Genomic DNA, 20,451 nt, shown 5'->3' with positions numbered 1-20,451 from the left:
TTTGTCTCTCTCAAATTAAAGCAATATTTCTTAATCTTGTTGTTTTTTTTTTTTTTTTACTGTACAGTTGCCCCAGGTGTTTATCAGGTGTGATGCCTGCTCATCTGACCTTTGACCTCGGCACTCAACTGCTGCCAGTTTTCTTTCAATGCCATGAGATTTCTGAATTCTACATGCAGGAACCGATGCATTCCTTTTTTTTTTTTTAAACAAAACAGATATGGCAGACACGGCCAAACATTGAAACTTTGGAGGGCATTGAGGGGAAAAAAAAGCACAATATCATCAAGGGGAATAAAAGGTTTGATCAAAGCGTGCGTTTACACACGTTCATTTAAATATGGACAAAACCAACATTGGGTTAATTTTGTTATTAGATTTAAAATGCACGGACCCTATTTGACCCAGTGTTCATATATACATATGTTTTTATGAATGAATATTTTTGCATATAAAAGATAATAAAAGACTGACTAGACAGATTAGATAGTTTAATAGACAGATTGACACGTGTAGTCATTCGTTCCTGTGTATTTGATGACTAGCTTCCAGCAGTATCTGGCTGCAGACTTGCATGCAATCTGAGACACAAAGCACTCAGCGGAGCTAGTGAGGTCACTGTGAGAGGCGGGGTTAGGGGTGCACACTCACTGACAGCCTAGATTTAGCCTGGTTTTAACCAAGCCGTCTATTAGACTTTTAACCCTTATGTATTGTTCATATTGTTCAAGTGGCTGTTTTTTGCCCCCAATGACCTCCATTATAACTAAACTTGTTTTAATTGCAAAGCCATGACACCAGATAGTAACTCATTCTTTATTGTTGGTGGTTTCCCTGTTGGGATGAGATAAAATGAGTCATTTTTACTTTTGATGGTCAGTTGGCACCTTTAAACACCCCAAAAAAATGCTTGCTGGGATGGTACCAAGAGGCTGTGCTCACTTCTGGACAGAGGGGGTGTAGACTTGCAGCTAGTGCCGATAAGTGGTGCAGACGCTGAGGCTGTTCTGTATGCGAGTGTTGAGGTTTTGAAACATCAGCTGACAACGTGTAGGTAGAGAGTAGCAGGTTCTGGGAGTAGATGAGCTTGTCACCGGTGTAGACTTTGACCGACTTGTGAAGTTACTCACAAGACCTCCGCTTATGGGACATTACCATTCAAATGAAACGTTTCCAGCAGAATATGACGCTTCAAAAAACTCCATCGGCACTGGTAACTATGAAAAACACGACTGAGCACTAATAGTGTACTCAACACTTTACACTGACATTTGAAGGATCACCTGACATTAAAGACTGAAGTAAGAACGCTGAAAAAAACCCATCAGATTTTAGCCCAGAAGAGTTTCTCTTTTCCTAAATTAAAGCAAAACTTCATGATATTGTGTTTATGAATTCATTCGTGTGTGTGTGTGTGTGTGTGTGTGTATGTGTGTGTTGCACTGCTGGAGTGAAGGTTAACCAGTCCACACAGTTCATGCGGCTATAATCTTTATTATCTTTTATTAATAAACTATGTACAATATTTACACGTCGGCTCCAGGTCTCTTGGATGAAGGTCTCTCAGCGACGTGGTCTCTTCTGGTCGCCGCGCGTCTCTGGTGAAGATGGGGAGCGGGACCGTTTCCCTCCGGCGTCCCGGACCGAAGATGCCGCACCTGCTGAGGACGAGGAGGGCAAAGGCTCGGTCTGGCAGGAGAAGGACGGCCTCTTTCTCTTCTCAGCAGCATAGGCCTCACTGAACAGATCGAGCGCAAACACACACAAGCAGACATCATGTGAGATTTGGACAAACACTAGAACATGCGGCTATGCCAAGTACAGTTTACTCACGCGTCTATGATGGGAATGACGTATCGGCCGCTGCCGTCTATCATGACTCCCTTTCGGTCTGGGTCGTCCACCTCCAACAGGAAGCTGCGGGGAATCCCTGTGCTCTTCCGGATGCGCTTGTGCGGCGCGGAGCGGCTGCCCTGTGAATTGAGGAGTGACAGTCAAACTCTGAGCAAACAATCTGACTGATGAGGACAAGAGCTCAAGTTCACAGCAACCGTGAGCTTGGAAAACCCAGTTACCACATTAGTGGGGCAGTGCCTAATGTGGTGTCCCGGGATCCCAAGCAGCCTCATGGCCTCACTAGTGAACATCAGAACCATGAGAATCAGCTCAGACATCTCTCACAAAGCAAACCTGTCAGTGTCTGAACGCTCACCTGCTGGAGTAGTAGCACAGGCTGGACTGGTACATCACCGCTTTCAGCTTGTCCTCCTCTGACGCCTTTGCCTCAGCCAGATTCTCAGTCTGTTTCACAGGCATTTGCACATTTGAATCTTTTTCACCCTCAACCCTTCAAACAATCTCAAATCTCCCTAAGAAGCTGAGTGCGTGTGCGTATATTGTGTGCTTTACATTGCTATTGTGCTATTCATTTGTTCAATACCTTCAACAACTGCTCCAGTGAGAGGAGTGAAGGATCAGCTCTAGGTGAAGGTTCACGCCAGCGTCCAGCTTGATGTCTGCAAAACAAAGGAGCTTGTGTGACTAAAACACCAGGGACAGACCAGGAGTCTTCATATAACATCTAACAGAGGACGCGTGTGCTCATTTCACAGCACTCACCCAACAAATCTTCTGTTTGAGGACTTCAGTCCCGCCGCAGGGATCCGTCTGATGATGACCGACGTGTTTTTAGGGATGAGAGCATCATCTGTGTATTCTGACAGCAAAATAAAATCAGAATCAGCACATAATTATGGAGCACGGTATACTTTGAGAGCCATTAGCCTTTTAAAACAGCCAAAACATCCCTACATGTCAGCATCAGCACCACCTTACAGCTTCCAGAAGTGTCTGATGTAACGCATCTAATGTTAGCGTAGAACAGTTGAAGTGTCTTTTCCTCAACTCACCTTCATCAGTCTGGGCGTTGCTGATCTTCAGCTGGCAGAACTTCAGCCTCTTGCTCCTCATGATCTGCCGCTTCAGCTCCCCCGCGCTGATGTTGAGGCCTTCAAACTGGAGCGAGTCGTAGGTGAGTCGACTCTGGAACCTGTAGTGAACACAAGACATACTGAACACAAACACAAAGCACAGCGTAATAAAAAGGGTCAAACCTGAGTGATGGGAACAGCAGGCGATCAATCGACGTATCCAACGATCAATAATATCGATAATCTGGAAAAATTGTCACGGAGGACGCAGAGATCAGATGCCAATCGACACAGCGAGATTCAAACAACAGCCACAGGACGGTTGTCATGGATGCTGATGATGAACACGTGACGCATGCGCTGTACAACTTCCGGCAATATTATCATTATTAATATTAATTTTATTGATAGTAGTAGTAAAATCATTGCGATAAGTATAATAAAATAAACAGCAGAACAGTTGGCCATCTCTGAATAATACACAGCGACGTTTCCCTGCACGAACGATTCAGGCCTTCGCCAAGAAGACTCGGGTGAGTCGATGATTCAGGGATTGATTCAACTGTCCGTTCATCCTATTGGCTTCTTTGGCTGAATGAATCGTTCAATGCTTTACTCAAATAAAGCGGCCTCTTGCTGCCACCTATTGGGGGTTTGCTTTTTTGTTTTCAAAAGTACTTTGACACTTTTTTAAAGGCACCTTTAAGTTCATTTTTGCACAAAAGCTCGTCTCTGTGCGTTCCAAATGGTTTGAAATTTCCTTAGCACATGGTTTTCTTGATGCGTTTGAAATTTTCAATGTAAATCCACTCGTACTTGCATTTGATCTTTATTATGCCTTAAAATCAAAACTATACTAAAGGTGTCTTATCCAAATGCAGATTTTCATTCAAAACGTTATGACAGAACCATATTACTTTACAGTGGCCCATGGATATATATATATATATATGTGTGTGTGTGTGTTGCTTGTTTCTTATTTACCCATGCAGTGACTTTTAGGCATAAATACTATGTAGGCTTGCTAAAGGGTTGCATGAGAAATGTCATCATCGTGAGAGCTTGACTTTTTTTTTGTCGCTGCCTTTAGTTGTGGTGAAATGAGATGCATCATGTCGTTTATCTGTTTGTGCAGTCTGTACCTTCATTTCTGAATCGTGTGGCATCGTACTTGAAGCCAAGTCATTTAGCCCAAGGCATAGTTGTCTTAGAATGAGTAGTTTGCTGATCAAATTCCACATTTTGATGAGGCAAAACACATCTTGGATGTTTTAATTACTATTTTAGGTGAAAAACAAAACAATGAGATTTGTGTAAAATCTAAAGTTAACCAAGTCCAGCCCGCCATCTTGTCCTGCCTCTCAGTTCTCTTAAGCCTTGGGCCGGCTCTGTGAAGTGGCCTCTTTTGGGCTCATCATTGAAGACCGGACGAGCTGCAACATTTCGTTCTGCCAGGTTCTGGGAGTAGATGAGCATGTCATCGCTCTAGACTATGGTCAACTTGTGAAGTTACTCATACACCTCCGCTCATGGCATATTACCATTAAAATGAAACTTTTCCAGCAGAATATGACGCTCTAAAAAAAAAAAACTCCATCGGCACTGGTAACTATGAAAAACACGACTGAGCACTAATGGTACACTCAACAATTTACACTGACATTTGAAGGATCACCTGACATTAAAGACTGACGTAAGAACGCTGGAGGAACATCAAATTTTAACACGGAAGAGTTTTTTTTGTCTCTCTCAAATTAAAGCAATATTTCTTAATCTTGTTGTTTTTTTTTTTTTTACTGTACAGTTGCCCCAGGTGTTTATCAGGTGTGATGCCTGCTCATCTGACCTTTGACCTCGGCACTCAACTGCTGCCAGTTTTCTTTCAATGCCATGAGATTTCTGAATTCTACATGCAGGAACCGATGCATTCCTTTTTTTTTTTTTTAAACAAAACAGATATGGCAGACACGGCCAAACATTGAAACTTTGGAGGGCATTGAGGGGAAAAAAAAGCACAATATCATCAAGGGGAATAAAAGGTTTGATCAAAGCGTGCGTTTACACACGTTCATTTAAATATGGACAAAACCAACATTGGGTTAATTTTGTTATTAGATTTAAAATGCACGGACCCTATTTGACCCAGTGTTCATATATACATATGTTTTTATGAATGAATATTTTTGCATATAAAAGATAATAAAAGACTGACTAGACAGATTAGATAGTTTAATAGACAGATTGACACGTGTAGTCATTCGTTCCTGTGTATTTGATGACTAGCTTCCAGCAGTATCTGGCTGCAGACTTGCATGCAATCTGAGACACAAAGCACTCAGCGGAGCTAGTGAGGTCACTGTGAGAGGCGGGGTTAGGGGTGCACACTCACTGACAGCCTAGATTTAGCCTGGTTTTAACCAAGCCGTCTATTAGACTTTTAACCCTTATGTATTGTTCATATTGTTCAAGTGGCTGTTTTTTGCCCCCAATGACCTCCATTATAACTAAACTTGTTTTAATTGCAAAGCCATGACACCAGATAGTAACTCATTCTTTATTGTTGGTGGTTTCCCTGTTGGGATGAGATAAAATGAGTCATTTTTACTTTTGATGGTCAGTTGGCACCTTTAAACACCCCAAAAAAATGCTTGCTGGGATGGTACCAAGAGGCTGTGCTCACTTCTGGACAGAGGGGGTGTAGACTTGCAGCTAGTGCCGATAAGTGGTGCAGACGCTGAGGCTGTTCTGTATGCGAGTGTTGAGGTTTTGAAACATCAGCTGACAACGTGTAGGTAGAGAGTAGCAGGTTCTGGGAGTAGATGAGCTTGTCACCGGTGTAGACTTTGACCGACTTGTGAAGTTACTCACAAGACCTCCGCTTATGGGACATTACCATTCAAATGAAACGTTTCCAGCAGAATATGACGCTTCAAAAAACTCCATCGGCACTGGTAACTATGAAAAACACGACTGAGCACTAATAGTGTACTCAACACTTTACACTGACATTTGAAAGATCACCTGACATTAAAGACTGAAGTAAGAACGCTGAAAAAAACCCATCAGATTTTAGCCCAGAAGAGTTTCTCTTTTCCTAAATTAAAGCAAAACTTCATGATATTGTGTTTATGAATTCATTCGTGTGTGTGTGTGTGTGTGTGTGTGTGTTGCACTGCTGGAGTGAAGGTTAACCAGTCCACACAGTTCATGCGGCTATAATCTTTATTATCTTTTATTAATAAACTATGTACAATATTTACACGTCGGCTCCAGGTCTCTTGGATGAAGGTCTCTCAGCGACGTGGTCTCTTCTGGTCGCCGCGCGTCTCTGGTGAAGATGGGGAGCGGGACCGTTTCCCTCCGGCGTCCTGGACCGAAGATGCCGCACCTGCTGAGGACGAGGAGGGCAAAGGCTCGGTCTGGCAGGAGAAGGACGGCCTCTTTCTCTTCTCAGCAGCATAGGCCTCACTGAACAGATCGAGCGCAAACACACACAAGCAGACATCATGTGAGATTTGGACAAACACTAGAACATGCGGCTATGCCAAGTACAGTTTACTCACGCGTCTATGATGGGAATGACGTATCGGCCGCTGCCGTCTATCATGACTCCCTTTCGGTCTGGGTCGTCCACCTCCAACAGGAAGCTGCGGGGAATCCCTGTGCTCTTCCGGATGCGCTTGTGCGGCGCGGAGCGGCTGCCCTGTGAATTGAGGAGTGACAGTCAAACTCTGAGCAAACAATCTGACTGATGAGGACAAGAGCTCAAGTTCACAGCAACCGTGAGCTTGGAAAACCCAGTTACCACATTAGTGGGGCAGTGCCTAATGTGGTGTCCCGGGATCCCAAGCAGCCTCATGGCCTCACTAGTGAACATCAGAACCATGAGAATCAGCTCAGACATCTCTCACAAAGCAAACCTGTCAGTGTCTGAACGCTCACCTGCTGGAGTAGTAGCACAGGCTGGACTGGTACATCACCGCTTTCAGCTTGTCCTCCTCTGACGCCTTTGCCTCAGCCAGATTCTCAGTCTGTTTCACAGGCATTTGCACATTTGAATCTTTTTCACCCTCAACCCTTCAAACAATCTCAAATCTCCCTAAGAAGCTGAGTGCGTGTGCGTATATTGTGTGCTTTACATTGCGTTTTGCTATTGTGCTATTCATTTGTTCAATACCTTCAACAACTGCTCCAGTGAGAGGAGTGAAGGATCAGCTCTAGGTGAAGGTTCACGCCAGCGTCCAGCTTGATGTCTGCAAAACAAAGGAGCTTGTGTGACTAAAACACCAGGGACAGACCAGGAGTCTTCATATAACATCTAACAGAGGACGCGTGTGCTCATTTCACAGCACTTACCCAACAAATCTTCTGTTTGAGGACTTCAGTCCCGCCGCAGGGATCCGTCTGATGATGACCGACGTGTTTTTAGGGATGAGAGCATCATCTGTGTATTCTGACAGCAAAATAAAATCAGAATCAGCACATAATTATGGAGCACGGTATACTTTGAGAGCCATTAGCCTTTTAAAACAGCCAAAACATCCCTACATGTCAGCATCAGCACCACCTTACAGCTTCCAGAAGTGTCTGATGTAACGCATCTAATGTTAGCGTAGAACAGTTGAAGTGTCTTTTCCTCAACTCACCTTCATCAGTCTGGGCGTTGCTGATCTTCAGCTGGCAGAACTTCAGCCTCTTGCTCCTCATGATCTGCCGCTTCAGCTCCCCCGCGCTGATGTTGAGGCCTTCAAACTGGAGCGAGTCGTAGGTGAGTCGACTCTGGAACCTGTAGTGAACACAAGACATACTGAACACAAACACAAAGCACAGCGTAATAAAAAGGGTCAAACCTGAGTGATGGGAACAGCAGGCGATCAATCGACGTATCCAACGATCAATAATATCGATAATCTGGAAAAATTGTCACGGAGGACGCAGAGATCAGATGCCAATCGACACAGCGAGATTCAAACAACACCCACAGGACGGTTGTCATGGATGCTGATGATGAACACGTGACGCATGCGCTGTACAACTTCCGGCAATATTATCATTATTAATATTAATTTTATTGATAGTAGTAGTAAAATCATTGCGATAAGTATAATAAAATAAACAGCAGAACAGTTGGCCATCTCTGAATAATACACAGCGACGTTTCCCTGCACGAACGATTCAGGCCTTCGCCAAGAAGACTCGGGTGAGTCGATGATTCAGGGATTGATTCAACTGTCCGTTCATCCTATTGGCTTCTTTGGCTGAATGAATCGTTCAATGCTTTACTCAAATAAAGCGGCCTCTTGCTGCCACCTATTGGGGGTTTGCTTTTTTGTTTTCAAAAGTACTTTGACACTTTTTTAAAGGCACCTTTAAGTTCATTTTTGCACAAAAGCTCGTCTCTGTGCGTTCCAAATGGTTTGAAATTTCCTTAGCACATGGTTTTCTTGATGCGTTTGAAATTTTCAATGTAAATCCACTCGTACTTGCATTTGATCTTTATTATGCCTTAAAATCAAAACTATACTAAAGGTGTCTTATCCAAATGCAGATTTTCATTCAAAACGTTATGACAGAACCATATTACTTTACAGTGGCCCATGGATATATATATATATATATGTGTGTGTGTGTGTTGCTTGTTTCTTATTTACCCATGCAGTGACTTTTAGGCATAAATACTATGTAGGCTTGCTAAAGGGTTGCATGAGAAATGTCATCATCGTGAGAGCTTGACTTTTTTTTTGTCGCTGCCTTTAGTTGTGGTGAAATGAGATGCATCATGTCGTTTATCTGTTTGTGCAGTCTGTACCTTCATTTCTGAATCGTGTGGCATCGTACTTGAAGCCAAGTCATTTAGCCCAAGGCATAGTTGTCTTAGAATGAGTAGTTTGCTGATCAAATTCCACATTTTGATGAGGCAAAACACATCTTGGATGTTTTAATTACTATTTTAGGTGAAAAACAAAACAATGAGATTTGTGTAAAATCTAAAGTTAACCAAGTCCAGCCCGCCATCTTGTCCTGCCTCTCAGTTCTCTTAAGCCTTGGGCCGGCTCTGTGAAGTGGCCTCTTTTGGGCTCATCATTGAAGACCGGACGAGCTGCAACATTTCGTTCTGCCAGGTTCTGGGAGTAGATGAGCATGTCATCGGTCTAGACTATGGTCAACTTGTGAAGTTACTCATACACCTCCGCTCATGGCATATTACCATTAAAATGAAACTTTTCCAGCAGAATATGACGCTCTAAAAAAAAAACTCCATCGGCACTGGTAACTATGAAAAACACGACTGAGCACTAATGGTACACTCAACAATTTACACTGACATTTGAAGGATCACCTGACATTAAAGACTGACGTAAGAACGCTGGAGGAACATCAAATTTTAACACGGAAGAGTTTTTTTTGTCTCTCTCAAATTAAAGCAATATTTCTTAATCTTGTTGTTTTTTTGTTTTTTTTTTACTGTACAGTTGCCCCAGGTGTTTATCAGGTGTGATGCCTGCTCATCTGACCTTTGACCTCGGCACTCAACTGCTGCCAGTTTTCTTTCAATGCCATGAGATTTCTGAATTCTACATGCAGGAACCGATGCATTCCTTTTTTTTCCTTTTTTTTTTTTAAACAAAACAGATATGGCAGACACGGCCAAACATTGAAACTTTGGAGGGCATTGAGGGGAAAAAAAAGCACAATATCATCAAGGGGAATAAAAGGTTTGATCAAAGCGTGCGTTTACACACGTTCATTTAAATATGGACAAAACCAACATTGGGTTAATTTTGTTATTAGATTTAAAATGCACGGACCCTATTTGACCCAGTGTTCATATATACATATGTTTTTATGAATGAATATTTTTGCATATAAAAGATAATAAAAGACTGACTAGACAGATTAGATAGTTTAATAGACAGATTGACACGTGTAGTCATTCGTTCCTGTGTATTTGATGACTAGCTTCCAGCAGTATCTGGCTGCAGACTTGCATGCAATCTGAGACACAAAGCACTCAGCGGAGCTAGTGAGGTCACTGTGAGAGGCGGGGTTAGGGGTGCACACTCACTGACAGCCTAGATTTAGCCTGGTTTTAACCAAGCCGTCTATTAGACTTTTAACCCTTATGTATTGTTCATATTGTTCAAGTGGCTGTTTTTTGCCCCCAATGACCTCCATTATAACTAAACTTGTTTTAATTGCAAAGCCATGACACCAGATAGTAACTCATTCTTTATTGTTGGTGGTTTCCCTGTTGGGATGAGATAAAATGAGTCATTTTTACTTTTGATGGTCAGTTGGCACCTTTAAACACCCCAAAAAAATGCTTGCTGGGATGGTACCAAGAGGCTGTGCTCACTTCTGGACAGAGGGGGTGTAGACTTGCAGCTAGTGCCGATAAGTGGTGCAGACGCTGAGGCTGTTCTGTATGCGAGTGTTGAGGTTTTGAAACATCAGCTGACAACGTGTAGGTAGAGAGTAGCAGGTTCTGGGAGTAGATGAGCTTGTCACCGGTGTAGACTTTGACCGACTTGTGAAGTTACTCACAAGACCTCCGCTTATGGGACATTACCATTCAAATGAAACGTTTCCAGCAGAATATGACGCTTCAAAAAACTCCATCGGCACTGGTAACTATGAAAAACACGACTGAGCACTAATAGTGTACTCAACACTTTACACTGACATTTGAAGGATCACCTGACATTAAAGACTGAAGTAAGAACGCTGAAAAAAACCCATCAGATTTTAGCCCAGAAGAGTTTCTCTTTTCCTAAATTAAAGCAAAACTTCATGATATTGTGTTTATGAATTCATTCGTGTGTGTGTGTGTGTGTGTGTGTGTATGTGTGTGTTGCACTGCTGGAGTGAAGGTTAACCAGTCCACACAGTTCATGCGGCTATAATCTTTATTATCTTTTATTAATAAACTATGTACAATATTTACACGTCGGCTCCAGGTCTCTTGGATGAAGGTCTCTCAGCGACGTGGTCTCTTCTGGTCGCCGCGCGTCTCTGGTGAAGATGGGGAGCGGGACCGTTTCCCTCCGGCGTCCCGGACCGAAGATGCCGCACCTGCTGAGGACGAGGAGGGCAAAGGCTCGGTCTGGCAGGAGAAGGACGGCCTCTTTCTCTTCTCAGCAGCATAGGCCTCACTGAACAGATCGAGCGCAAACACACACAAGCAGACATCATGTGAGATTTGGACAAACACTAGAACATGCGGCTATGCCAAGTACAGTTTACTCACGCGTCTATGATGGGAATGACGTATCGGCCGCTGCCGTCTATCATGACTCCCTTTCGGTCTGGGTCGTCCACCTCCAACAGGAAGCTGCGGGGAATCCCTGTGCTCTTCCGGATGCGCTTGTGCGGCGCGGAGCGGCTGCCCTGTGAATTGAGGAGTGACAGTCAAACTCTGAGCAAACAATCTGACTGATGAGGACAAGAGCTCAAGTTCACAGCAACCGTGAGCTTGGAAAACCCAGTTACCACATTAGTGGGGCAGTGCCTAATGTGGTGTCCCGGGATCCCAAGCAGCCTCATGGCCTCACTAGTGAACATCAGAACCATGAGAATCAGCTCAGACATCTCTCACAAAGCAAACCTGTCAGTGTCTGAACGCTCACCTGCTGGAGTAGTAGCACAGGCTGGACTGGTACATCACCGCTTTCAGCTTGTCCTCCTCTGACGCCTTTGCCTCAGCCAGATTCTCAGTCTGTTTCACAGGCATTTGCACATTTGAATCTTTTTCACCCTCAACCCTTCAAACAATCTCAAATCTCCCTAAGAAGCTGAGTGCGTGTGCGTATATTGTGTGCTTTACATTGCTATTGTGCTATTCATTTGTTCAATACCTTCAACAACTGCTCCAGTGAGAGGAGTGAAGGATCAGCTCTAGGTGAAGGTTCACGCCAGCGTCCAGCTTGATGTCTGCAAAACAAAGGAGCTTGTGTGACTAAAACACCAGGGACAGACCAGGAGTCTTCATATAACATCTAACAGAGGACGCGTGTGCTCATTTCACAGCACTCACCCAACAAATCTTCTGTTTGAGGACTTCAGTCCCGCCGCAGGGATCCGTCTGATGATGACCGACGTGTTTTTAGGGATGAGAGCATCATCTGTGTATTCTGACAGCAAAATAAAATCAGAATCAGCACATAATTATGGAGCACGGTATACTTTGAGAGCCATTAGCCTTTTAAAACAGCCAAAACATCCCTACATGTCAGCATCAGCACCACCTTACAGCTTCCAGAAGTGTCTGATGTAACGCATCTAATGTTAGCGTAGAACAGTTGAAGTGTCTTTTCCTCAACTCACCTTCATCAGTCTGGGCGTTGCTGATCTTCAGCTGGCAGAACTTCAGCCTCTTGCTCCTCATGATCTGCCGCTTCAGCTCCCCCGCGCTGATGTTGAGGCCTTCAAACTGGAGCGAGTCGTAGGTGAGTCGACTCTGGAACCTGTAGTGAACACAAGACATACTGAACACAAACACAAAGCACAGCGTAATAAAAAGGGTCAAACCTGAGTGATGGGAACAGCAGGCGATCAATCGACGTATCCAACGATCAATAATATCGATAATCTGGAAAAATTGTCACGGAGGACGCAGAGATCAGATGCCAATCGACACAGCGAGATTCAAACAACAGCCACAGGACGGTTGTCATGGATGCTGATGATGAACACGTGACGCATGCGCTGTACAACTTCCGGCAATATTATCATTATTAATATTAATTTTATTGATAGTAGTAGTAAAATCATTGCGATAAGTATAATAAAATAAACAGCAGAACAGTTGGCCATCTCTGAATAATACACAGCGACGTTTCCCTGCACGAACGATTCAGGCCTTCGCCAAGAAGACTCGGGTGAGTCGATGATTCAGGGATTGATTCAACTGTCCGTTCATCCTATTGGCTTCTTTGGCTGAATGAATCGTTCAATGCTTTACTCAAATAAAGCGGCCTCTTGCTGCCACCTATTGGGGGTTTGCTTTTTTGTTTTCAAAAGTACTTTGACACTTTTTTAAAGGCACCTTTAAGTTCATTTTTGCACAAAAGCTCGTCTCTGTGCGTTCCAAATGGTTTGAAATTTCCTTAGCACATGGTTTTCTTGATGCGTTTGAAATTTTCAATGTAAATCCACTCGTACTTGCATTTGATCTTTATTATGCCTTAAAATCAAAACTATACTAAAGGTGTCTTATCCAAATGCAGATTTTCATTCAAAACGTTATGACAGAACCATATTACTTTACAGTGGCCCATGGATATATATATATATATATGTGTGTGTGTGTGTTGCTTGTTTCTTATTTACCCATGCAGTGACTTTTAGGCATAAATACTATGTAGGCTTGCTAAAGGGTTGCATGAGAAATGTCATCATCGTGAGAGCTTGACTTTTTTTTTGTCGCTGCCTTTAGTTGTGGTGAAATGAGATGCATCATGTCGTTTATCTGTTTGTGCAGTCTGTACCTTCATTTCTGAATCGTGTGGCATCGTACTTGAAGCCAAGTCATTTAGCCCAAGGCATAGTTGTCTTAGAATGAGTAGTTTGCTGATCAAATTCCACATTTTGATGAGGCAAAACACATCTTGGATGTTTTAATTACTATTTTAGGTGAAAAACAAAACAATGAGATTTGTGTAAAATCTAAAGTTAACCAAGTCCAGCCCGCCATCTTGTCCTGCCTCTCAGTTCTCTTAAGCCTTGGGCCGGCTCTGTGAAGTGGCCTCTTTTGGGCTCATCATTGAAGACCGGACGAGCTGCAACATTTCGTTCTGCCAGGTTCTGGGAGTAGATGAGCATGTCATCGCTCTAGACTATGGTCAACTTGTGAAGTTACTCATACACCTCCGCTCATGGCATATTACCATTAAAATGAAACTTTTCCAGCAGAATATGACGCTCTAAAAAAAAAAAACTCCATCGGCACTGGTAACTATGAAAAACACGACTGAGCACTAATGGTACACTCAACAATTTACACTGACATTTGAAGGATCACCTGACATTAAAGACTGACGTAAGAACGCTGGAGGAACATCAAATTTTAACACGGAAGAGTTTTTTTTGTCTCTCTCAAATTAAAGCAATATTTCTTAATCTTGTTGTTTTTTTTTTTTTTACTGTACAGTTGCCCCAGGTGTTTATCAGGTGTGATGCCTGCTCATCTGACCTTTGACCTCGGCACTCAACTGCTGCCAGTTTTCTTTCAATGCCATGAGATTTCTGAATTCTACATGCAGGAACCGATGCATTCCTTTTTTTTTTTTTTAAACAAAACAGATATGGCAGACACGGCCAAACATTGAAACTTTGGAGGGCATTGAGGGGAAAAAAAAGCACAATATCATCAAGGGGAATAAAAGGTTTGATCAAAGCGTGCGTTTACACACGTTCATTTAAATATGGACAAAACCAACATTGGGTTAATTTTGTTATTAGATTTAAAATGCACGGACCCTATTTGACCCAGTGTTCATATATACATATGTTTTTATGAATGAATATTTTTGCATATAAAAGATAATAAAAGACTGACTAGACAGATTAGATAGTTTAATAGACAGATTGACACGTGTAGTCATTCGTTCCTGTGTATTTGATGACTAGCTTCCAGCAGTATCTGGCTGCAGACTTGCATGCAATCTGAGACACAAAGCACTCAGCGGAGCTAGTGAGGTCACTGTGAGAGGCGGGGTTAGGGGTGCACACTCACTGACAGCCTAGATTTAGCCTGGTTTTAACCAAGCCGTCTATTAGACTTTTAACCCTTATGTATTGTTCATATTGTTCAAGTGGCTGTTTTTTGCCCCCAATGACCTCCATTATAACTAAACTTGTTTTAATTGCAAAGCCATGACACCAGATAGTAACTCATTCTTTATTGTTGGTGGTTTCCCTGTTGGGATGAGATAAAATGAGTCATTTTTACTTTTGATGGTCAGTTGGCACCTTTAAACACCCCAAAAAAATGCTTGCTGGGATGGTACCAAGAGGCTGTGCTCACTTCTGGACAGAGGGGGTGTAGACTTGCAGCTAGTGCCGATAAGTGGTGCAGACGCTGAGGCTGTTCTGTATGCGAGTGTTGAGGTTTTGAAACATCAGCTGACAACGTGTAGGTAGAGAGTAGCAGGTTCTGGGAGTAGATGAGCTTGTCACCGGTGTAGACTTTGACCGACTTGTGAAGTTACTCACAAGACCTCCGCTTATGGGACATTACCATTCAAATGAAACGTTTCCAGCAGAATATGACGCTTCAAAAAACTCCATCGGCACTGGTAACTATGAAAAACACGACTGAGCACTAATAGTGTACTCAACACTTTACACTGACATTTGAAAGATCACCTGACATTAAAGACTGAAGTAAGAACGCTGAAAAAAACCCATCAGATTTTAGCCCAGAAGAGTTTCTCTTTTCCTAAATTAAAGCAAAACTTCATGATATTGTGTTTATGAATTCATTCGTGTGTGTGTGTGTGTGTGTGTGTGTGTTGCACTGCTGGAGTGAAGGTTAACCAGTCCACACAGTTCATGCGGCTATAATCTTTATTATCTTTTATTAATAAACTATGTACAATATTTACACGTCGGCTCCAGGTCTCTTGGATGAAGGTCTCTCAGCGACGTGGTCTCTTCTGGTCGCCGCGCGTCTCTGGTGAAGATGGGGAGCGGGACCGTTTCCCTCCGGCGTCCTGGACCGAAGATGCCGCACCTGCTGAGGACGAGGAGGGCAAAGGCTCGGTCTGGCAGGAGAAGGACGGCCTCTTTCTCTTCTCAGCAGCATAGGCCTCACTGAACAGATCGAGCGCAAACACACACAAGCAGACATCATGTGAGATTTGGACAAACACTAGAACATGCGGCTATGCCAAGTACAGTTTACTCACGCGTCTATGATGGGAATGACGTATCGGCCGCTGCCGTCTATCATGACTCCCTTTCGGTCTGGGTCGTCCACCTCCAACAGGAAGCTGCGGGGAATCCCTGTGCTCTTCCGGATGCGCTTGTGCGGCGCGGAGCGGCTGCCCTGTGAATTGAGGAGTGACAGTCAAACTCTGAGCAAACAATCTGACTGATGAGGACAAGAGCTCAAGTTCACAGCAACCGTGAGCTTGGAAAACCCAGTTACCACATTAGTGGGGCAGTGCCTAATGTGGTGTCCCGGGATCCCAAGCAGCCTCATGGCCTCACTAGTGAACATCAGAACCATGAGAATCAGCTCAGACATCTCTCACAAAGCAAACCTGTCAGTGTCTGAACGCTCACCTGCTGGAGTAGTAGCACAGGCTGGACTGGTACATCACCGCTTTCAGCTTGTCCTCCTCTGACGCCTTTGCCTCAGCCAGATTCTCAGTCTGTTTCACAGGCATTTGCACATTTGAATCTTTTTCACCCTCAACCCTTCAAACAATCTCAAATCTCCCTAAGAAGCTGAGTGCGTGTGCGTATATTGTGTGCTTTACATTGCGTTTTGCTATTGTGCTATTCATTTGTTCAATACCTTCAACAACTGCTCCAGTGAGAGGAGTGAAGGATCAGCTCTAGGTGAAGGTTCACGCCAGCGTCCAGCTTGATGTCTGCAAAACAAAGGAGCTTGTGTGACTAAAACACCAGGGACAGACCAGGAGTCTTCATATAACATCTAACAGAGGACGCGTGTGCTCATTTCACAGCACTTACCCAACAAATCTTCTGTTTGAGGACTTCAGTCCCGCCGCAGGGATCCGTCTGATGATGACCGACGTGTTTTTAGGGATGAGAGCATCATCTGTGTATTCTGACAGCAAAATAAAATCAGAATCAGCACATAATTATGGAGCACGGTATACTTTGAGAGCCATTAGCCTTTTAAAACAGCCAAAACATCCCTACATGTCAGCATCAGCACCACCTTACAGCTTCCAGAAGTGTCTGATGTAACGCATCTAATGTTAGCGTAGAACAGTTGAAGTGTCTTTTCCTCAACTCACCTTCATCAGTCTGGGCGTTGCTGATCTTCAGCTGGCAGAACTTCAGCCTCTTGCTCCTCATGATCTGCCGCTTCAGCTCCCCCGCGCTGATGTTGAGGCCTTCAAACTGGAGCGAGTCGTAGGTGAGTCGACTCTGGAACCTGTAGTGAACACAAGACATACTGAACACAAACACAAAGCACAGCGTAATAAAAAGGGTCAAACCTGAGTGATGGGAACAGCAGGCGATCAATCGACGTATCCAACGATCAATAATATCGATAATCTGGAAAAATTGTCACGGAGGACGCAGAGATCAGATGCCAATCGACACAGCGAGATTCAAACAACACCCACAGGACGGTTGTCATGGATGCTGATGATGAACACGTGACGCATGCGCTGTACAACTTCCGGCAATATTATCATTATTAATATTAATTTTATTGATAGTAGTAGTAAAATCATTGCGATAAGTATAATAAAATAAACAGCAGAACAGTTGGCCATCTCTGAATAATACACAGCGACGTTTCCCTGCACGAACGATTCAGGCCTTCGCCAAGAAGACTCGGGTGAGTCGATGATTCAGGGATTGATTCAACTGTCCGTTCATCCTATTGGCTTCTTTGGCTGAATGAATCGTTCAATGCTTTACTCAAATAAAGCGGCCTCTTGCTGCCACCTATTGGGGGTTTGCTTTTTTGTTTTCAAAAGTACTTTGACACTTTTTTAAAGGCACCTTTAAGTTCATTTTTGCACAAAAGCTCGTCTCTGTGCGTTCCAAATGGTTTGAAATTTCCTTAGCACATGGTTTTCTTGATGCGTTTGAAATTTTCAATGTAAATCCACTCGTACTTGCATTTGATCTTTATTATGCCTTAAAATCAAAACTATACTAAAGGTGTCTTATCCAAATGCAGATTTTCATTCAAAACGTTATGACAGAACCATATTACTTTACAGTGGCCCATGGATATATATATATATATATGTGTGTGTGTGTGTTGCTTGTTTCTTATTTACCCATGCAGTGACTTTTAGGCATAAATACTATGTAGGCTTGCTAAAGGGTTGCATGAGAAATGTCATCATCGTGAGAGCTTGACTTTTTTTTTGTCGCTGCCTTTAGTTGTGGTGAAATGAGATGCATCATGTCGTTTATCTGTTTGTGCAGTCTGTACCTTCATTTCTGAATCGTGTGGCATCGTACTTGAAGCCAAGTCATTTAGCCCAAGGCATAGTTGTCTTAGAATGAGTAGTTTGCTGATCAAATTCCACATTTTGATGAGGCAAAACACATCTTGGATGTTTTAATTACTATTTTAGGTGAAAAACAAAACAATGAGATTTGTGTAAAATCTAAAGTTAACCAAGTCCAGCCCGCCATCTTGTCCTGCCTCTCAGTTCTCTTAAGCCTTGGGCCGGCTCTGTGAAGTGGCCTCTTTTGGGCTCATCATTGAAGACCGGACGAGCTGCAACATTTCGTTCTGCCAGGTTCTGGGAGTAGATGAGCATGTCATCGGTCTAGACTATGGTCAACTTGTGAAGTTACTCATACACCTCCGCTCATGGCATATTACCATTAAAATGAAACTTTTCCAGCAGAATATGACGCTCTAAAAAAAAAACTCCATCGGCACTGGTAACTATGAAAAACACGACTGAGCACTAATGGTACACTCAACAATTTACACTGACATTTGAAGGATCACCTGACATTAAAGACTGACGTAAGAACGCTGGAGGAACATCAAATTTTAACACGGAAGAGTTTTTTTTGTCTCTCTCAAATTAAAGCAATATTTCTTAATCTTGTTGTTTTTTTGTTTTTTTTTTACTGTACAGTTGCCCCAGGTGTTTATCAGGTGTGATGCCTGCTCATCTGACCTTTGACCTCGGCACTCAACTGCTGCCAGTTTTCTTTCAATGCCATGAGATTTCTGAATTCTACATGCAGGAACCGATGCATTCCTTTTTTTTCCTTTTTTTTTTTTAAACAAAACAGATATGGCAGACACGGCCAAACATTGAAACTTTGGAGGGCATTGAGGGGAAAAAAAAGCACAATATCATCAAGGGGAATAAAAGGTTTGATCAAAGCGTGCGTTTACACACGTTCATTTAAATATGGACAAAACCAACATTGGGTTAATTTTGTTATTAGATTTAAAATGCACGGACCCTATTTGACCCAGTGTTCATATATACATATGTTTTTATGAATGAATATTTTTGCATATAAAAGATAATAAAAGACTGACTAGACAGATTAGATAGTTTAATAGACAGATTGACACGTGTAGTCATTCGTTCCTGTGTATTTGATGACTAGCTTCCAGCAGTATCTGGCTGCAGACTTGCATGCAATCTGAGACACAAAGCACTCAGCGGAGCTAGTGAGGTCACTGTGAGAGGCGGGGTTAGGGGTGCACACTCACTGACAGCCTAGATTTAGCCTGGTTTTAACCAAGCCGTCTATTAGACTTTTAACCCTTATGTATTGTTCATATTGTTCAAGTGGCTGTTTTTGCCCCCAATGACCTCCATTATAACTAAACTTGTTTTAATTGCAAAGCCATGACACCAGATAGTAACTCATTCTTTATTGTTGGTGGTTTCCCTGTTGGGATGAGATAAAATGAGTCATTTTTACTTTTGATGGTCAGTTGGCACCTTTAAACACCCCAAAAAAATGCTTGCTGGGATGGTACCAAGAGGCTGTGCTCACTTCTGGACAGAGGGGGTGTAGACTTGCAGCTAGTGCCGATAAGAGGTGCAGACGCTGAGGCTGTTCTGTATGCGAGTATTGAGGTTTTGAAACATCAGCTGACAACGTGTAGGTAGAGAGTAGCAGGTTCTGGGAGTAGATGAGCTTGTCACCGGTGTAGACTTTGACCGACTTGTGAAGTTACTCACAAGACCTCCGCTTATGGGACATTACCATTCAAATGAAACGTTTCCAGCAGAATATGACGCTTTAAAAAACTCCATCGGCACTGGTAACTATGAAAAACACGACTGAGGGCATGCGCAACGGACGGTGATGGCTGCTTAGTGAAACGCGCTCTGCTTCAGATGTCCTTTTCTTTTATAAATATTCCTACTGAGCTTTAAACTGAGGTTTTAAGTATTCGCTTTTGTTAAGAGACGTCAGAGATGGCATCCAAACGAGAATTGCTACACTCGCCCTCCAAAAAACGACCTAAAGATGACGAACGCCTTTACGACGCCATTGCCGAGATGCTCGAACAACAACTGAGCGCTATAAAGCTAAGTATGTCTGCGATCGTTCGGGAGGAAATTTCAAAGATTTCTACACGTCTTAACTCCCTGGAAAATGATGTCAAAGCGGTCGGCGACAGACTGGATTATATGCAATCCACAGTGCGCGATATTAAAAAGGATTCGATTGCCAGCACGTCGCGTGTGGAGGAGCTACAGGAGAAGCTTTGGCTTTACGAAGACAAGGCCAGACAAAATAATCTAAGATTGGTGGGTTTACCTGAAGGCGCGGAAAGCAGCAATGCAATTCAGTTCCTGCAGACCCA

At 43.2% G+C, this 20,451-nt stretch overlaps 4 protein-coding genes across 8 annotated transcripts; all 4 read right to left on the bottom strand.

Annotated features, from left to right (window-relative positions):
• Positions 1–64: 64 nt before the first annotated feature.
• LOC141375813 (E3 ubiquitin-protein ligase RBBP6-like) lies at positions 65–5,327 on the bottom strand. 2 transcript variants are annotated; one of them, XM_073910757.1, is made up of 7 exons: positions 2,910–4,503; positions 2,620–2,716; positions 2,441–2,516; positions 2,213–2,301; positions 2,076–2,136; positions 1,834–1,973; positions 65–1,738 (listed from the first exon to the last, which is right to left on the bottom strand). In XM_073910757.1, the coding sequence occupies exons 1-7, from the start codon at positions 3,067–3,069 to the stop codon at positions 1,564–1,566; spliced, it is 798 nt and encodes a 265-aa protein (XP_073766858.1). In that variant the 5' UTR covers positions 3,070–4,503; the 3' UTR covers positions 65–1,563. The 2 variants fall into 2 exon arrangements, with proteins under 2 accessions (XP_073766858.1, XP_073766859.1); XM_073910758.1 differs by lacking the exon at positions 2,076–2,136 and having other exon boundaries at positions 208–1,738; positions 2,910–5,327.
• Positions 4,882–10,034, bottom strand: LOC141375822 (E3 ubiquitin-protein ligase RBBP6-like). 2 transcript variants are annotated; one of them, XM_073910784.1, is made up of 7 exons: positions 7,577–9,285; positions 7,287–7,383; positions 7,108–7,183; positions 6,873–6,961; positions 6,736–6,796; positions 6,494–6,633; positions 4,882–6,398 (listed from the first exon to the last, which is right to left on the bottom strand). In XM_073910784.1, the coding sequence occupies exons 1-7, from the start codon at positions 7,734–7,736 to the stop codon at positions 6,224–6,226; spliced, it is 798 nt and encodes a 265-aa protein (XP_073766885.1). In that variant the 5' UTR covers positions 7,737–9,285; the 3' UTR covers positions 4,882–6,223. The 2 variants fall into 2 exon arrangements, with proteins under 2 accessions (XP_073766885.1, XP_073766886.1); XM_073910785.1 differs by lacking the exon at positions 6,736–6,796 and having other exon boundaries at positions 4,923–6,398; positions 7,577–10,034.
• Positions 9,401–14,672, bottom strand: LOC141375809 (E3 ubiquitin-protein ligase RBBP6-like). 2 transcript variants are annotated; one of them, XM_073910747.1, is made up of 7 exons: positions 12,255–13,848; positions 11,965–12,061; positions 11,786–11,861; positions 11,558–11,646; positions 11,421–11,481; positions 11,179–11,318; positions 9,401–11,083 (listed from the first exon to the last, which is right to left on the bottom strand). In XM_073910747.1, the coding sequence occupies exons 1-7, from the start codon at positions 12,412–12,414 to the stop codon at positions 10,909–10,911; spliced, it is 798 nt and encodes a 265-aa protein (XP_073766848.1). In that variant the 5' UTR covers positions 12,415–13,848; the 3' UTR covers positions 9,401–10,908. The 2 variants fall into 2 exon arrangements, with proteins under 2 accessions (XP_073766848.1, XP_073766850.1); XM_073910749.1 differs by lacking the exon at positions 11,421–11,481 and having other exon boundaries at positions 9,553–11,083; positions 12,255–14,672.
• Positions 14,227–19,379, bottom strand: LOC141375823 (E3 ubiquitin-protein ligase RBBP6-like). 2 transcript variants are annotated; one of them, XM_073910786.1, is made up of 7 exons: positions 16,922–18,630; positions 16,632–16,728; positions 16,453–16,528; positions 16,218–16,306; positions 16,081–16,141; positions 15,839–15,978; positions 14,227–15,743 (listed from the first exon to the last, which is right to left on the bottom strand). In XM_073910786.1, the coding sequence occupies exons 1-7, from the start codon at positions 17,079–17,081 to the stop codon at positions 15,569–15,571; spliced, it is 798 nt and encodes a 265-aa protein (XP_073766887.1). In that variant the 5' UTR covers positions 17,082–18,630; the 3' UTR covers positions 14,227–15,568. The 2 variants fall into 2 exon arrangements, with proteins under 2 accessions (XP_073766887.1, XP_073766888.1); XM_073910787.1 differs by lacking the exon at positions 16,081–16,141 and having other exon boundaries at positions 14,268–15,743; positions 16,922–19,379.
• Between the last annotated feature and the right edge of the window lie 1,072 nt (positions 19,380–20,451).

The sequence above is a fragment of the Danio rerio genome, chromosome 8, assembly GCF_049306965.1.
Source record: "Danio rerio strain Tuebingen ecotype United States chromosome 8, GRCz12tu, whole genome shotgun sequence".
In the NCBI taxonomy this organism is placed as follows: domain Eukaryota; kingdom Metazoa; phylum Chordata; class Actinopteri; order Cypriniformes; family Danionidae; genus Danio; species Danio rerio.
Note: the sequence above shows the minus strand (reverse complement) of the source record. Positions and strands in the feature narration are given on the sequence as shown.

What these genes read in the sequence shown, in the direction of transcription:
- LOC141375813 (XM_073910757.1), bottom strand. Translation starts at nt 3,069, where the DNA reads ATGTCTTGTGTTCACTACAGGTTCCAGAGTCGACTCACCTACGACTCG. An exon ending in CAACGCCCAGACTGATGAAG is followed by an intron (nt 2,717 to 2,909) that starts GTGAGTTGAGGA and finishes TTTTGCTGTCAG; the next exon opens with AATACACAGATGATGCTCTC. An exon ending in GGCACTGCCCCACTAATGTG is followed by an intron (nt 1,974 to 2,075) that starts GTAACTGGGTTT and finishes CTCAATTCACAG; the next exon opens with GGCAGCCGCTCCGCGCCGCA.
- LOC141375822 (XM_073910784.1), bottom strand. Translation starts at nt 7,736, where the DNA reads ATGTCTTGTGTTCACTACAGGTTCCAGAGTCGACTCACCTACGACTCG. An exon ending in TCAAACAGAAGATTTGTTGG is followed by an intron (nt 7,184 to 7,286) that starts GTAAGTGCTGTG and finishes TTTGTTTTGCAG; the next exon opens with ACATCAAGCTGGACGCTGGC. An exon ending in GGCACTGCCCCACTAATGTG is followed by an intron (nt 6,634 to 6,735) that starts GTAACTGGGTTT and finishes CTCAATTCACAG; the next exon opens with GGCAGCCGCTCCGCGCCGCA.
- LOC141375809 (XM_073910747.1), bottom strand. Translation starts at nt 12,414, where the DNA reads ATGTCTTGTGTTCACTACAGGTTCCAGAGTCGACTCACCTACGACTCG. An exon ending in CAACGCCCAGACTGATGAAG is followed by an intron (nt 12,062 to 12,254) that starts GTGAGTTGAGGA and finishes TTTTGCTGTCAG; the next exon opens with AATACACAGATGATGCTCTC. An exon ending in CTGTGCTACTACTCCAGCAG is followed by an intron (nt 11,482 to 11,557) that starts GTGAGCGTTCAG and finishes GATGTTCACTAG; the next exon opens with TGAGGCCATGAGGCTGCTTG.
- LOC141375823 (XM_073910786.1), bottom strand. Translation starts at nt 17,081, where the DNA reads ATGTCTTGTGTTCACTACAGGTTCCAGAGTCGACTCACCTACGACTCG. An exon ending in CAACGCCCAGACTGATGAAG is followed by an intron (nt 16,729 to 16,921) that starts GTGAGTTGAGGA and finishes TTTTGCTGTCAG; the next exon opens with AATACACAGATGATGCTCTC. An exon ending in CTGTGCTACTACTCCAGCAG is followed by an intron (nt 16,142 to 16,217) that starts GTGAGCGTTCAG and finishes GATGTTCACTAG; the next exon opens with TGAGGCCATGAGGCTGCTTG.